The sequence below is a fragment of the Dipteris shenzhenensis genome, chromosome 31, assembly GCF_047967505.1.
Source record: "Dipteris shenzhenensis isolate YYH24624 ecotype China chromosome 31, Dip_SZ_1.0, whole genome shotgun sequence".
Taxonomy (NCBI): domain Eukaryota; kingdom Viridiplantae; phylum Streptophyta; class Polypodiopsida; order Gleicheniales; family Dipteridaceae; genus Dipteris; species Dipteris shenzhenensis.
In genome coordinates this window covers 27,016,393-27,033,789 of record NC_141626.1, presented here as the reverse complement: position 1 = coordinate 27,033,789, position 17,397 = coordinate 27,016,393, and the positions used below count along the sequence as shown (strand labels likewise).

The window sequence follows — 17,397 nt, the reverse complement described above, 5'->3', positions numbered from 1 at the left end:
AACAAGCTCTCTCGAGCTTTCTACCAAGACGAAATAGTTGCATTTTTTAGCTACATCTATGGAATTTGAAATTTGCATCTAGAATGTCATGTAGTATGAGCCCATAAAGCTATCCTGTCTTGAGGTTCTTGTTTTTGTATTTTCATCATTCTCTTGATATCAAATTTCCTTTTGGGAGAGAGAGAAAAAAAGGACTATTACATTCGGGACAAAGTCCATAAAGGATCTCAAAAGCTATCCAAAGTGTGATTAGTATAATGTTTCATTATAAGGATGGGTAACTTGTGAGGGCATTTAATGACGTTGATCTGTTTGCCTGCAACCTTCATCTTCATTGTTGAGATTTCTTTCACTCTATCTCCATCCCTCAACTATAGTGCCCTTCGTCCAGCACGGATCACAAAATACGAGTCTCCTCTCGTTGCCGCTCCATCCCTTTTCCTTTGTGTTAATATCAAATCCCTTTTCTCAAAAGGAAAAAAAAGCGATGCTATAGAAAATATTTTCCTCGACTGAATGCTTTTAATCAAAACTTTGTAAAATTTCTCAAAAGTTTAAGATCTAGAAATAAAACTTTAAATTTAAATCCTCGAAATCAAAGGAAGAGACCTAGTGGAGTGGATCTCTAAGAGGACGTTCCCGCTTGTGCTAGTCAAGTGGAAATGCCATTTTTTGGCATTATTTTGCAAAGCTCATGGTAAAATGGATCTCCACCTGTGCGCTTCGTGGTTGCTTGACAGCTACTTTTGTTTTTCTCGCAATTGCACTGATTCGAGGTTCAAGTACCCCACGAGGCATTTGCAGTCCGACGATTCGTTGAGTAGGGTGACGACATGTGCGGCTGTAGCAGTTGAGTGCTACTGACGTGGGAAAGGAGTGAGTAGAATGTGACAACTGCTCGCAGGCCGCACATATAGCTTGGGCACATGGTATGTGTCCCTCCCATTTCCATTTCAAGGTGCTTGCCGGATTTACGGGCACATGCTTGCGTGAAGTATGCTGGAACTTGCTGGATTTACGGGCACATGTCCAGGGAGTGATCTGTGCGATTGACAACAGCATTCCATTGGTTGCCGGATGCTTGCTGACCCTGGCCTGCCTGTGTACTCCGATTGCAATGGTTAGGCACAAGGTTTGGCATTCCGGTAGCCTTCCGTTTGCCACCTCAGCCGGAAGCGAAGCTGACTGAACTGCTTGGAAAACCTCTAATGTGTCCAGGGTGAGAGTGGCTATGCCAGTGCTGAGCGGGAACGTCCTGTGATTGAATAGTCATGCTAATGGTGGGTAGAATAAAGAATGCTGAAAAGCTAATCCAATTAGTGTGGGAATTAGTGAAATAATAATAATGAGAGGCAAATTAATGACTCTCACTGTGTGTGCATAATCTTCATCTTCATCTTCAATTTCGAGTTTTCTTCTCCATCTCTGAGCTTTCAAATGCCCTACCTTCTTCAACAATCACAGCACCCCAGCTTCCTCCGGAAAATGAAACGCAGACGACGCTCTTCCCTCCATTGCCTCTCCAGCACCATCTTCTGACTCTTGCTTCCTCTGCACTTTTCGTTTCTCGATTCCCCTCGATCTTTGCTGCCATGTCTGCCGATAAGTCCCTTCCCCTCTCCTCCCCTTCGGCCACCACTCAGGTGTCGCCCCCGGTCGTCGCTTCCTGCTCTGTCTGCTTGGAGGCAGTGACGGACGCCGGAGAACGATCCATTGCCAAACTCAAATGTGGTCATCATTTCCATCTCGGTAAGCATCGTCCGAGAGTAATTGTTTTTCTTCGTTTTCCTGTTTTATCTGGGGCATCCAACAGCTGTGTAGCGTATAAGGCTCTGCATATGCGAATTTTCGCCCGAGATTACGCTTAGGTAGTGGAAGCTCCCATCTTTGGACGGACGGGACTTTCCTTATGTCTAAGCCAAGGCACGATCTGCTTTATCGTTAGGGCTGACCTTTTTTGAGCGTCCTTCGGTCGAACTGTATGAAGACCTGACTATTTCTGGCAATCTTGCGTTTATTAAGTGTTAACGCTCATTGTTTTGCAATTGGCTCATTGTGTTTGTCCCGTCCTTCGAAAGGCGCACCTCCAATGCAGGAATTCCAGGTAGAATACGGCGTTCTTCCTGGTGTTGCTCACCATTGGGCTTCCAATATTCCCTATGAAGTTTGCCTGTGAAATCATATATGCTTTCAACTCTCAGCAATTAGCAAGAAAGCGCAAATCTTTAATAGCTCTGTTAATCCGTGCCAATCAGCCAATTCGCAAACGGTTGTGTGAGGATACGTGATTTGTAGAACCCATTTTGAAATCCTGTTTTCTCCTCCTAAAATGCCACGCCTGCAGTTTACTGGGTGAGTGTGTACTGCCTAACGGAAAAAGATCAAGTGAATGGAATTACAAACAAGGAATTTGATATTTTAAACCAGGAAGTCGGTCTTTCTGGAGGAGCGCCTGCTTCATTAATTTTTTGAGGACATGAAAAAAGGGGCTATATTTGCACTACTTGTCATAAAATGGACTTGTCAATGTAAATGCAACTTGCTCCTACCAAAACTTGTGCACACAAACTATGCTTTGCAACAGGTAATTGGTGGTTAACTCCTTGAGAGTGGCTTCTTGTGAAAGTAATGATAGCCCATATTTTGTTTTCTTTGGGAGGTGGTGCTTGTAAACCAGATCGAGTGTGTGTGTTATTTGTATTTTACTCTAGCGTGTGGTATGACACATTTCATCTTCGCAGAACTTTTGTAATAGCCTTGCCATTTATTGGTGTAGAAGAGCACACGCACACAACTGAAAGCTGCTGAGAGGCTAATGACATATGAGTGGTGGTATTAAAAGTAAAATTCCCCTATCACTACTGTACCAAAAAACAAGGCTCAATCTAGTGCTGAAGGTGGGAAAAAGTAGAAAGCGGTCTACGATGCTTCGAAGGGAAAGCGGTCTACGATGCTTCGAAGGGGTCTCCTGCAGGCTGTTAATTCCCAATACAAACAGCATCCAAATGTTTGGGGACCATTTGTTCAAACTTCTTATCTCAAGCACACAAGTTGGCACGTGCCAGTCTCTGGTTCTCGCTTCAAACTTCCACTAAAGCATGCATGAAGTGCAGAAATCATGTATGAGTTGTGCAACCCCCCAGCCAGCCATAAGACGAGCAAGTGGACCGCCGTAATAGGCCAGCTAAGGGCCACACATATGGCCCTAATTCCAGTTGGCACGGTTGGCCAGAATAGACCAGCCTGGTTGGCCTGATCGTGCAGGCAGCTAGCTGGTGGTAGCCTTGTCATCCCCCATACTGGTCGCACATGCATAGAGCGCTTTTTGAAGCCATTTGGATAGTCCACCTCCTTCTTCAATTCAGCCTTTACTGCTGTAGCCTACCTCAGCATTTTGCTGTCCAGGAAGGAGAGGATAGCAGCAAGAGAGCATTAAGAAGGATTATGTCAGCTTCAGTGGTTAGAAGATCCCTCTGCGGCCTGTTTTATTTCACATTAAAAGATATCTGCAACAGAAAATTGCTTCAAGAGATGTCCTTGTTTTCTCTTGCTACTCTTGTATGCGTCCACTTCTGTACCATAACAGAGCAGCATTCATGTGCAAGTGTGGTAAAATAAAAAAGTAGGTCATATGCTATTACAGCATGAAATGATGAAGTTGCAACTTCCATGTTTCAAATTTCAAGTGTGTTAATGATTGGTAGTATGTTTATGTGGTAGAAGAGGGGCAAGGAGGGGACCTAGTGGGTATCTCGTCTGTTTGGACACACTTTTTGATAGTCTCAGGGGCCCATTCAAACATTTGCAAACATTCATGAAGTTTCTGTGCTTGAAACTTTTGGACGTAAGTATGGTTCCGTCAGCTGCTCAGCGAGTAATCACGCACCTTGGTTGTTTTTCCCTGTAACCCTGTGATCTGCTGGCTGTGGGTTAAACAATCACTTGTATCCTTGGACCCTTATCATGTTTTCAATGTCCATCCACATCACATGCATTTGTCATGTGCCTGAAAATCTTTCATCATCTTGATAAGCTATCATCTGGGTCAACGTTTGCTTGGGTGTAGCCAATCACGAAACTATTTTTGAGGCCATTTTGAGGCTGCGGCACGATGGGCTTTTGGGTGAGATTTTGAATTTGGGGCAAACCCATGCTCTCGCTAGAATTTTCTTGACGTCATGATGCTACAATGGCATAATAATGAGACATAGTCTATTTATTATGAGCACCATAGAGCTCGACACACGGCTGCTCTACCCTTTTTCACGCAGTGCAGTCTCTGACCTAACTACATCATGCATCTTTGCACTCCTTTGCACAGGACAGTCTCAGGCCTGACCACTTGTCATTGCGCAGCCTTTTGCCATAGCTTTGCCACTTGTCACTGGGCAGCACACCCATACATATCATGAAAATTCAAGGTTGGCTTGGAGAGACTACCACACTCATTCTTGGCGTAATAATGAGACATAATCTATCATTCTAAACACTGTTGCAGCGTAATCTCTGGCCTGAGCACCTGCCATCACCCAGCCTTTTGCAAAATAGCTTTTCCACCTATCACCGGCAAGCAGTGCGTCCATGCAGATTATGAAAATTCAAGGTTGGCCTGGATTGATCACTGCATTGGTTCTTTGGAACTAGCACAACCAACACCTCCGCAAAGGAAGAGAGACTTCCTAGGTATTGCCTTCAAGCCTTGGAGGAGTTGGGCTTCAAGTGATGATCTAGAATCCAGTATAGATGTTCCAGAGACTAAGGATTTAAGTGAACCTATCACAAATGGCTATGGTTTTATTGAAGCTTCCTGGCTTTGGACCAAATCTATAGTATGGACATTGGGGGGGTATTGGAGGTCAATGCTTGACCCTCTACTACCTTTTATCTATATCTTAGTTGCTCTCAGTTGTAAGGCCCCCAAGTCAGGAGAGGCCATTAGCATGTTAGGATAGGCGAAGATGAGATACATGAAGATCAATATGTAGGGATCCATCATCTTGGTGAGATGCGTTGCATAGAAGTGGTAGGCTCTGCGGATTGTATAGTGTTGGCATGGTAGTATCCATAGGCTCTGTGGATTGTATAGTGCTGGCATGGTAGTATCCATAGGTTGTACAGTACCACATGGCATGATAAGAATGATGACATGGCGTCAGACGTTGTTACATTGTATTGTACGATGATGATGCACCAAAAAGCTCCGACTACTACATCCCACTTCTCACAGGTTGTTCCCCTATTATCCTTAAATGTTTCCTCAACCTTCATGACAAGAGAAATCACTAATCCGTGATTAGTAGACATTGAAAACATTATTATATATTATACGCCAATGGTGTAACATGTATTTGTATTTATGAAGGACACCGACTGATTTGTTATGGCGGTGGATCATCTGAGTAGATAGGACTAGTCGCTCTGGAGCCACTGCTTCAGACGGCATCGAATTTGGACATGTGATACTTATTTTATTAATAAAAATGTACACACACATGTCTAGGTCCTAGGGGCAATAGGAAGGGAAGGGTGCATTAAGGTACATTGAATGGTAGATGCATGGGTCATAGGCTAAGGGTAGGTGTAAATGGGAAGATGGAACTTGAGTGATCTCAAGGGACATTAATGAAAAGGTATCACCCTTTCATTGTGAATCTCAGGTAGCATCCTTCATTCACCTTGCATTCATCCGCCCTCTCTCACACACACCTTGCATGTAGGTCGAAAATAGAAACAAGTACTCTCACGAGGGCGCTCTTCCCCATTGGAGGGCCAATTGGCATTCAAATTCTGCATGCATTGCACACATTTGCATCCTTGAGAAAGCTGGTTCTTCACATTTGGTATCAGAGCTATGACAATCCACGATCGGGACAGAAGAGTGTGCGGGACGGAGGTACGGACAGTAGGCGCGAGCGTACTAGAAGGCTGCGTGGAAGATGGTTGTAGGAGGCGACGTGCAGGGGAAGACTGCACATAAGGCGCAGGCAGAGAGAGCAGCAGGAAGGGCACGCGCGGGGAGTTGCGGGCAGAAGAAAGGGTGCGGAAGCGCATGGCTTCTTGCTGTACAATTGAATGAAGAGACTGTGTCCGAGTAGTTTTGATGAAATTGTTGAAGCCTTTTGTAGTAGGATTTTGGAAAGTTATGAATCGTCTTGTTGGATGCTTGTGTCATAATTGCCTAGAATAAGAGCCGAAAATGGACTCAATTTATCACTGCAATGATACAACATTGAAAACATAATTCATATATAGGACTTATTCTAGCTGGATCCCCGCCCTCCCCTTGCGTAGGGTGTCTTCCATGATATGGCAAGGCCTAAAACTCAGAGTTTTTCAGAATTCATTGTGGCAAAGATAAAATTTCATATTTGGGTTGCAAGTGTTGACTTTTTGCTGGACTTGCTTGAAGCTGGCTTGAGCTTATTACCATTGTATTCATGATACAATGTGAAGATAACGTTCGAATGCTAATCTAGTTGATCTAGGTAGCTAGTTAGACCATCAGTTTTTATCTCCACAACTTTTAGTGCTGATATCTCTATAATATTCAACACATTGGTGATAATGAATTACTTGCATCATTTTTGGTTACAAGGGATGAAAAATTGTTTGTGTAAATTACCTTTTTGTGGTGCAATCTGTTAATAGAAGAGATAGGTGTCTTTTCCAACAATGTTTTTCCTGTGAAAAAATGTGAGCTGTTCTTCACCTCACCCTTTACCCATTGTACAATTGCAGATTGCATTGGATCAGCCTTTAATGCGAAAGGAAGAATGCAATGTCCAAATTGTCGACACGTGGAGCATGGACAATGGTTGTATGGAAATGGTTGTTTTATGCATGAGGATTTTGTCGATGATCTTACCTACGAAGATGATACAGAAGTATATGGTGGAGCAACCAACTTTGTAAGACTTTTTTTTTTTTCGTTGGGGAATTTTTGGTGTGGCCAAGGGGGGGGGGGGTTCTAGGGCCTTCTCAACCATTAGTGGATATGGTAATCTTGAAGAGTTTCGCTTCGCATTTTATGTTAGAAATTTCTATTTTGTTTAAGCTCATCCTACGGTCGATCAGAGATGCTTGACGGCCTTCATCCATGAGGCTGTTCGTCACAAGGAGCATCCGCTCATAGTATGTAGGCGAGATCAGGTATACAGCTAGACTCCACTGAGAGCATGATCACTGAGCTTTTCCTACTAGACAACACCGATCAGTAGGACTCTTCGAGAAGGCAGACACGATGATCCGAGCCAATGATATGTCAGACTTGCCAATGGGCTGAGACACAGATCACATTAGGGGACGTTCCCTCCATACTCACGAGGGCGGAGACATGATTGATTGTAGTGATAGTGGCGCTTGTTCGCCGCAAGGCCATAGCCAAGAGACCATAGTGGACCACACGTGCCGACAGCCGCCAACGCTCCATCATAGGTCTTATGCCACCACAACAGCCTCGCATATTGGTGCCCCCTGCTTAGGGTTGACGTCCCCGCATGCTCCCAACCTCTCCATGAGCTCAGAGTCTTTTCTCTCCATGTATTGGTGTCATTATGATCACGATTATGGGTTTTCTTTTGTATTCGTCATGAGAATTGATGCCTGCTTAGTGGCTCCACCCCTCAGCTCATTGTATTAGGTTCTTTTAGTCTCATAGACCCTTTGATCTTCTGAAGAGTTTTAATAAACTTGTTTTCTTTCTATCTTTCTCTCTTCCTCTCTCTTCCCCCCCTCTTCTGCCCTTCAGTTCTCCCGCTTTCTTTCTCTCCCTTTTGCTCGTTCTATCTCTCTTTTAATTTTGCCCCTACCCCCTTTTCTACAGTGAAGCTGTCCATATCGCAGTATCAGATCCGTAATCGCAGATATCTGACATATGATGCCACATGGCAATTCCTGTACCTGCTTCCCTGCTGTATTGCCTATATGTTGCAGCTCTATCCTGTTCTCATGGAGTAAATTTGTTGCTGTTGTTACCTGTTCCTGTGTGGTTGGATTTGGCTAAGCTGGCTGCCAAGGAAACCATACGGCCGTATTATCCTAAAAAATGCATGTAACATCCCCTCTTACTGAGATTGGAACCAGGTCAGGTTGTCAATAATCTAAACTAGATATTTCTGTGCAAGTTCGTGGCCTGGGATAGAACGACCCCCAGTCCTGTTCTTGAGCCTTCTTTTCTCGTGCTTGTTCCTGTTCAGTTACTCGGAGCTTTGCATTCACTTTCAGTCTTATTCTTCTGCCCTGACCTCCTTTATGCATGGCCCATTGTATTGTTGATTTGGTTTGACCATAGCTTGAAAAATCATGGACAAGCCATGTTACTGGTGACTCAATCAGGGGTGCTACATCTGTCAGCCGTTCTTGGGGAGGGGTACTATTCGCCTATACTCTTGCACTGTATCAAATATTTACCTGGATGGTTATTGGTGGGGCTTATCAGATCAGTGGAGGGGAAGAGGGAAAGAAAGAAAGAAAGAAAGAAAGAAATTTTATTAGAGTCTTCGGAAGACCGATGGGTCTATGAGACTGAAAGAAAACCTGATACAAATCACAGTAAGGGTGGAGCTACTGAAACGAGCATCATCACCCATGCTGAATCCTAAGTCTGATCATACATAATCAAATCAAATACATCTGGATGTAACAATGAAAAGAAGAGTACTGGAGCGGAGTGGAATCCTCCGTATGTCATGTCGCCCTAGCTGGTGCATAGCCGGTGATCGGACGGTGATATGCATAAGTGATGCTCCCTAGGAATCCCCTCTGCTCTGCTGCTCTCTATGCGGAGGCGGTGTGATGATACACGAAACTGTTGGATGGAGATCCGTAGTGAGTGAGGCATATGAAGCTCAGTGTACCCCGGTGGTGTGATGAATCCCTCCTCCGAAATATGAAGACAGTAATCTCTGTAGAAACTCAGCTTCACTGGAAGCTCCCTCGGCTCCAACTAGGTCCTAAAGGTGTGTAGGTGCAGGAGATCCTCACGAATGACCTGGTTGGTGTGTGGCCTGATCAGGATGGTGGGTGGGAGTACCGGAGGGGCATCTAAACTGTACTGAAAAGGAGGTATCCTATCGATGTGGAACCCTAGTCTCACAAACCAAAATGAGAGCTGTCTTTTACGAGAAAGGTTTCAAAAAATGAAACCAAAATAAAATGAAATAAGATTTTGTTGTTGCAGGGTAGGTGTCATGTGCACGGATTGGTATCTGACGTGTACTAGGTACACAAGACTAGCTCAGGTAGCCTGGGGAGGCTTAGAGCTAGGCAGGCTTGATTCTCGGGTTGAGTGGCAAGGGTACGAACTATTTATAGGTCTTCGCTATTTTTGGCACTTGGGGCCCGAGTCTATAAAAGGGGCCCAGGGGGTTCAGTTCTCAGTGTGCAGTTGGGAGCAAGTTTCGTTCCCAGGTGCTAGGTCTGTTCCTGGATTGAGTCGCGGACGCGCGCCTGCATCTTAGCGTAGCCCAAGGCCCAGTGGCAGATCCAGGGTTTCACTGCGCCACCTGGTGGTATGGGACACCAGGCTGGTTTGGATCTGATTGGGAGTTCGTGCCAGTAGCTCAGCTCGTGGCTCGGAGGGGACATCTCTTGATTCGGGATCACATCCCGTAGATGTCATGGTTGGGTGGTGAGCAGCCTGCTCAGTTCTCACGTGGTGTGTGCCAGATGTTTTGGACCTTAAATCCAAGATTCTTTGGGAGTGTCATGATGCTCCTAGTGCTGGACATCCGGGTATACATAGGACTCTGTCTCTTGTGAAGCATACCTTCTATTGGCCAAAGATGCGTGCATTCATTGAGAACTATGTAGTAGGTTGCCGAGTTTGTCAGGTTACTAAGGCAGAACGCCTTAGAAGCGCGGGTTTATTTGTAAGAAATCCTAGATTTACTATATTTAGAACTGTGCTAAGGAACAGAAAAGAGACTGAGATAGCAGAGAGCAAAGGAATAACTGTATTGCTTGAATGTCTGTAGGGTGGATGTGATTGTCATCCATACAATTTGGCCTCTCTTATATAGAGAGTGAAGAGTCACACATGAAAAGGTGTGTACTCCAAAGGGTATGTGCATGAAGAGGTGTGTACCCCTTGTGAAGGGTGTGACCCTTGATGAGAGGGTACATTACAATAGGAATGTCTCTTCATTAGAATGTCTCTTGTGAAAGGTTGTGCCTCATTAGGAAGTGTCCCGTCGAAAGGGCAAGAGTTGTGCCTCTTAGGAAGTGTCCCGTCGAAAGGGCATACCCTTCCACAAGTGTCCATTCATCAAACCATCCATAAGTCTAGAAAGAGAAAGGAATACGTCACAGATCGTGACATCCCCTCCCACTCAAAAGAAGACCCTGGTGGAGATAATGAACCGATGTAGAAAATATCATGGTAGATTCTGAAAATACTGCTGTAAAAGATCAGGGTACTGCTGTAAGTCTTCATCAGACTGCCAAGTAGCGTTGGAGTCGTCCAGATCTCGCCAAAGAACAAGGAATTCTGTGATAAGTCGATGTCGAGTCTCTCGCTGTCGATGGTCCAGAATACGCTCAGGAATAAGGAGAACATAATCGTCTTCGATTTCTGGGACATAATCACCTGCAGGAGGAACTGCTTCATCGCCTGGAATGTACGTCTTTAGCCAAGAAATATGAAATGTTGGATGGATTTTACCCCATGATGGTGGTAATTCCAATTTATAACTTAAAGGTGAATTTTTCTTGACGATCCGGAAGGTGGGGGGCATTTCCTACAGGCAGGAGCGAATTTTGCTCTGATACCACTGTAAGAAATCCTAGATTTACTATATTTAGAACTGTGCTAAGGAACAGAAAAGAGACTGAGATAGTAGAGAGCAAAGGAATAACTGTATTGCTTGAATGTCTGTAGGGTGGATGTGATTGTCATCCATACAATTTGGCCTCTCTTATATAGAGAGTGAAGAGTCACACATGAAAAGGTGTGTACTCCAAAGGGTATGTGCATGAAGAGGTGTGTACCCCTTGTGAAGGGTGTGACCCTTGATGAGAGGGTACATTACAATAGGAATGTCTCTTGTGAAAGGTTGTGCCTCATTAGGAAGTGTCCCGTCGAAAGGGCAAGAGTTGTGCCTCTTAGGAAGTGTCCCGTCGAAAGGGCATACCCTTCCACAAGTGTCCATTCATCAAACCATCCATAAGTCTAGAAAGAGAAAGGAATACGTCACAGATCGTGACATTATTACAGCGATTACAGATTCTAGGTAATAAATGGGAAAGTATTTCCATGGATTTTATTACTGGTTTGCCTCGAACGTGCAAGGGTCATGACTCCATTTGGGTCATAGTCGACCGTTTGACAAAAATGGCTAGATTCTTACTACTAGAACAACTATTTCAGCCGTTCAGCTGGCTCACGAGTTTGTGGACCACTTGTTTAAGCTGTATGGTTTACCATCTGACATAGTCAGTGACAGGGACTCAAAGTTTACAAGTAACTTTTGGACACTTGTATTTGAGAAGTTGGAAACTACTCTAAGTATGAGTTCCTCGGATCATGCACAATCCGATGGCAGTACAAAGAAGGTCAACCAGTTGGTTGAAGACATACTTCGAGCATATGTATCTAAGAGACAGTCTTCATGGGAAGATTATCTACCTATGATAGAATTTGCTTACAACAGTGCAAAGCATTCTAGTACTGGTTACAGCCCTTTTATGCTTATGTACGGGTTTCAACCTAAGTCACCAGTTATGGTTTGGTTAAAAGGGATTCAAAATGATGCTGCTAAGAACTTCTTGCTAGATATGCAAGAAATGTTGCAGTTTGCCAAGGAGTCTATTAGAAGTGCCCAAGATCGGGACAGATTTTATGCTAATAGACATCGTTCACCTAGAGAGTTCTCTGAAGGAACGATGGTATATTTGCGAATTCCGAATCCAAGAGCCTAAGTACTGGTTTGGTTCCGAAATTATCCCCGAGATACTGTGGTCCTTTCAAGGTCATTAAAAGAATTGGACCAGTTGCATATCGACTAGAATTGCCTCCTGATGTTAAAGTACATCCAGTCTTTCATGTCAGTAGACTGAAAGAAGTATTGGGTGCAGATGATCAACTTGTTTCTCCTCACGAGATAATAGAAGTTACAGATTTGACTTTTATTCCCCACGAACCTGAGTGTATTCTTGAATTTCGTGACAGACAGATTCGCAATCGATCTATCACGGAATACAAGATCAAGTGGAAGGATCGTGTTGAGGAGGATGCAACATGGGAGACATTACAAAACCTCCAGAGAACATTTCCGAGTTTTTTAGCGAACTCAGGAGTGAGTTCTTAGAGGAGGGGGAGTATGTCATGTGCACGGATTGGTATCTGACGTGTACTAGGTACACAGGACTAGCTCAGGTAGCCTGGGGAGGCTTAGAGCTAGGCAGGCTTGATTCTCGGGTTGAGTGGCAAGGGTACGAACTATTTATAGGTCTTCGCTATTTTTGGCGCTCGGGGCCCGAGTCTATAAAAGGGGCCCAGGGGGTTCAGTTCTCAGTGTGCAGTTGGGAGCAAGTTTCGTTCCCAGGTGCTAGGTCTGTTCCTGGATTGAGTCGCGGACGCGCGCCTGCATCTTAGCGTAGCCCAAGGCCCAGTGGCAGATCCAGGGCTTCACTGCGCCACCTGGTGGTATGGGACACCAGGCTGGTTTGGATCTGATTGGGAGTTCGTGCCAGTAGCTCAGCTCGTGGCTCGGAGGGGACATCTCCTGATTCGGGATCACATCCCGTAGATGTCATGGTTGGGTGGTGAGCAGCCTGCTCAGTTCTCACGTGGTGTGTGTTTGTTTTGTAGATCAGAGGTTTCAGGAGTGCTGGGATGTGTCAGTAGGTAGGTGCAAGGGCTAATAGTGTGAACTCCAGTGCTAGCATACCAGGAGAAGTGACGGGGCAGAGGGTGGTTTGGTGAGCAAAGCACGGGCAAAGGGGGATGGGGGTGTGAATTTTTGCAAGGGGCCACTGAGGGAGGTGTTAGAAAAGACCCAACAGAGGGTATGCACAGCGGAAGACTAATAGAATAGCCCGGGAGCTCACACAGTGTGGTGTGGTGTGTGGAATCACAAACTTCTTAACTAATGTGCATAAAATAGATGTGCAGACTCATTAATACACAATGAACCAGCCAGATAGAGAAACCACCAAAATAATATATTTCCGTCCAAAGCTATGGACACAATACAAAAGAGATAGATCCAGAGTCCCACCAATGGTGTGGTCCTCTGATCTTACCACAAGGTACTTCTCCTATCTGCTGTCTATCTCTAGACTCGAGCCTGCGTGCTCCTTGTCGAGTGTCTGTAGACTCTCTGTCCAGACTTGATCTCTACACCTTGCTGCCCTGAATGTCAGCCTAGGTGTGCAGCCCTAACTCAGCTTGTCTGCAGCTCTTCAGCCTCCTATACACCTCCTGGATGTAGGCCCTATAGGTACTGATCTGCTGCTCCAGTCTGCTGATGCTCTGCTGCTGCAGATGATGTGGAATGAGGCCAAGAGCCTCTGCTTTTATAGGCCCCAAGGGGCTGGGAAAACCAACCGACCAGTCAGGCTGCCTATGGCCGACCCAAAGAGGCCGACCAGGCCATGACCTGGTCTGCCTATAAATGCCGCTTTGGGGCCCTCTTTTCTAGGGCCTTTGGCCCATACTTCAAGGCCGGGTCCAGCCCCTAGTTCTGCCCAATAGCTGGCCTGGTTGGCTGGCTCCAACCAGCCCTAACCAGCCAGTTCTATGGCAGACACTCCTGCTGGTTCCCCCCTGCCATTAATGCACCGTGTGCTGGCCTTGCTGCTGTAGACACCTGTTGCAAGCGCCTCTTCTTCTGGATCACCACGCAATCATGTTCCTCATCAGATCCTTTCTGCCAGGGCAGGCCAGGGCAGATCCAAGACATCCTCTCCCCGCCATCTCCCTTTCACAAAGACGCAGCCATGCTGATCTCTCCAGGTAATTCACCCCCCCCATGCTCTCCTCATATGGGGGCTTACAGAGGGGGAGGTGACCTTTTCAACACCCCCTCTCACTGACGCATCTCGGCCCAATGCCAACACGTTGTGTGAAGATTTTTGAAAACCCCAAACTCAACTTGTACATGTGTACATGAGTGATGTTCCGTATTGTGGTAAAGTCATGGGAGCACTCATTGACTCAGTGTGGACACCACACTGTGTGAGATCCTGGGCTATTCTATCAGTCTTCCGCTGTGCGTACCCTCTGTTGGGTCTTTTCTAACATGGTATCAGAGCCCAAGTAGGAGGCTCACAGGGGTGGGAGCCTAAAGGCAGGAACCTTGCTGAAGGACGACCCTGATTCAAAAGCTCTAGGGAATTGACTTCCACGATTGGAGGATTGTGCCCTTGTGAGAAGGCTCACTTGGGTGCGTTCAGAGTTCTGGTCTATTGAAATTGAGTTAGGTTGACTTTGCTGTGGTATAAACAGCAGAGATGTCAATCTGTACAGCCTCTTCAGCCCTTGCACTCCCTTCCTCCTCCCCCAGTTTTCTCTCATTCACTATCCCTAACTTTGGAGTGTCTGGGAAATTGGACGGGACCAACTACCCGATCTGGAAAGTGAAGATCCGGAGTCATTTAGTGGCTCAAAAGTTGTGGAAGCTGACAACGGGAGTGGAGGCGAAGCTGGAGGACATGGTGGACATGCAAGGGGAGATAGTCATGGCAGTAGACAGAGAGGAGCTTGAAGCTTGGGAAGACAGAGACATGCCCTGGCATTAATCATAGGGACTATGGCGGACTCTGTTCTTCCACATATCCAGATGGTCGAGACGTCAGTAGAGGCGTGGGTCACTCTGAAGGATCTGTACGCGACGGACAACACCTTCCAGATTTTGCTTCTTCAGCATCAACTCTACAATCTTAATATGGAAGAAGGAGATACGGTACATAGCCACTTGACGAAGGTCAAGGTGGTGAGGGATCAACTAGCGGCAGTTGGTCAGAAGACAAACTCATGCCATTTGGCCTTGATGGTACTGAGGAGACTACCTCGGAGTTTCAAGAGTTTTGTTACGACTGTGACAGCAGGACAGAGGAACAAACCTCTGACGTTTGAGGAGTTGGGTCCATCACTGCTCCTGAGCTACAGGAGGAAGCTCAGGAGAAGCTCTACAATGAGGACAAAGACGACAAGGCGATGCTGGCGAAGGATTACGTTAGCAAAGGAAAGGGCAAGCCTAATGGTGGCAAGTCCAAGAAAGACAACTCTGACGACGAGGAGATTGCGAAGAGGAAGCAGAAGAAGAAGTGCTTCTACTGTGATACGCCATGACATTTTGCAAAGGACTGCAGAAAGAAAAAGGCGGATCGGAAAAACAAAAAGGAGTCCGACTCGAATTCAGAGAGAGAGGCCAAAGCAAATGTGGTAATCAAAGAGTTGTTCCTGGTGACATCATCGAGTGTTACCCAGGTCAAATATGTTGATCAAGAAATCACAGTGAGGATGTTTGACATAGAGATGTGGGTCAACGAGGAGTCAGATGCCTTTGTGAAGGTGACGGACAGCATGGAGTGCTTGGTACCTTCCAGGTGCGTGGCTGTTGACACTGACATGAGGGTGGATTCCATGGAGGGCCCTAGGGTCTCATGGTCAGATGGATGCTGTACTTTAGAAGGGGACAATAAAGGATCACACAGGCTTTTGGTGGGTGCCTCGATGAGATACATGGTTTGCCTTCAAAGCAAACACACAGGCAGTACAACAGTTTGGCATGTACTTGATATTTTGCATTTGAGCCTTTATAGCATGTCGTGGAGAGACTCTACTCTTCATTTGTCTCAGGTGATACGAGATTGGAAGGAATTGGCCTTCTTCGAAGGCAGAAGGGGAAGTATTGCTGCTTCTTCAAATCTCGGACATAGATTGCTAGAAGGTGATGGACAAAGAGTACTGAAGCGAGAAGGGTACTTGCTTGAGAACTCAGCGAGAGTTCATGGTCCAAGTCTCATGGTTCTCTTCTTCAATCAAGAGGCCCTTCTATGAGCTCACGCACCTTGGTCTTGGTTGCTATCCACTTGCCTCCAAGCTCCTATCGAGCCAAGCTCACCTTCCGTAGCCTTGCCGTGTTCTCTTTTGGGATCTTCACCCTCCAAACTCCTTGACCTCTGCTATTCAATCTTCGACCTCCAACGTGAGTCCTGATCTCTTGTTGCCCACCCTCTTTTTAGCCTCTAGAAAATGATACCACCGCCCTGCTTGTGAACTCTTGCTTGATCATTTTTTTGTTACTGTGTGTCGGCCAGCCAGCTCATATCCTCGCTGCACTCCCCCTATCGCCCGTCTCCTCCATATCTTGTAGCCTCCTTGCTCTCCGAAGCTCCTCTGAGGGATCCCCCTTCGTCGCGTACCCCCATCCCCTGTAGTAGCGACGCCCATCTGCAACCAGCTACCGTCGACCTCTCCAGCAACTCACGGCCTCCTTTACGAGAAGCTCACACCAGCTTCCCCTTTGCATCGAGCTCTCCCATCTATTCATCTGTCTATTGGCAACTCTCCTTCTCTTAAAAAATGACTTTTTCTTTGAAAACACTGAGAAAATAGACATAGAGATAATATGGAGGATCATATGTAAAATACCCCATGAAGGAATGAAGCTCACATTGTGTTCAACTCACTCATGTGTCGATCTCCCTTTTCCCTATGATTGCAATTCCTTCCCTTTGTTTTAACCTATCATCTCCTTCTCACAAGTTCTCCCCCAAATTCTTTTGCCACTCTCTTCTAATCCTTCTCTCTACTTCAAAAACATCATTTCTCAACCCTAAACTATGAACCCCTATCCATGACCTTATACATAAACTACTCTTTCCAACCTTAAACCCAAAAACCCCTACATTAGAATTCTAAACCCAAAACCCCCATCACATGGTGAAGGGAACTCCCGGCCCAGATCCGACCACCCGTTTTACCTCTTCTCCTTGCGTGATCTTTTACCTCCTTCGCAGCTTCCGGTGTAGGCCTTCCCCGCTCCACAATAGCAGCATCCGACTCAGAGCTCCCCCCAGTTGTCCGAGAGCCTCCAGCTCCTCTAGTCACGCCACCCTTGCAGTCCAAGCTCCTTCTGAGCTCCGCTCTTGTCTCTATAGCTCGCCCTCCTTCTCCAGCTGCGTATTGTGATGCTCCACTAGGCCACCTTCAAGCTTACGGTTCTCCTCGTCTCCACTATGAGCCTCTCCTGCTCACCATCTCCCGTCTTCTTATCTCCCATCTCCACCCGCTCTTCCTCATCTACCATAAGCGGCGCTCCCCTTCTTCTAGAGCTCAGGAAGCTCCCCGGTATCTTCTCTCTCCTTGCAATCTTGCCACCTCGCCATCCACAAGCTCCTCGCCTCGTACTCACGTTGCCACCTTTGCATGCCTTTTTTGATAAGTGCCAC

General features: G+C 46.1%; 1 protein-coding gene across 4 annotated transcripts in view; it reads left to right on the top strand.

Annotated features, from left to right (window-relative positions):
• Positions 1-1,370: 1,370 nt before the first annotated feature.
• The window catches only part of LOC147881273 (uncharacterized), a 28,136-nt gene continuing 12,109 nt past the window's right edge, over positions 1,371-17,397 (top strand). For all 4 annotated transcript variants that reach the window (XM_087370204.1, XM_087370201.1, XM_087370202.1 and 1 more), the window contains exons 1-2: positions 1,371-1,749; positions 6,739-6,908. In XM_087370204.1, coding sequence (XP_087226330.1) covers positions 1,593-1,749; positions 6,739-6,908 — 327 coding nt within the window. In that variant the 5' untranslated portion in view covers positions 1,371-1,592. The remainder of the gene's footprint in view (positions 1,750-6,738; positions 6,909-17,397) is intronic.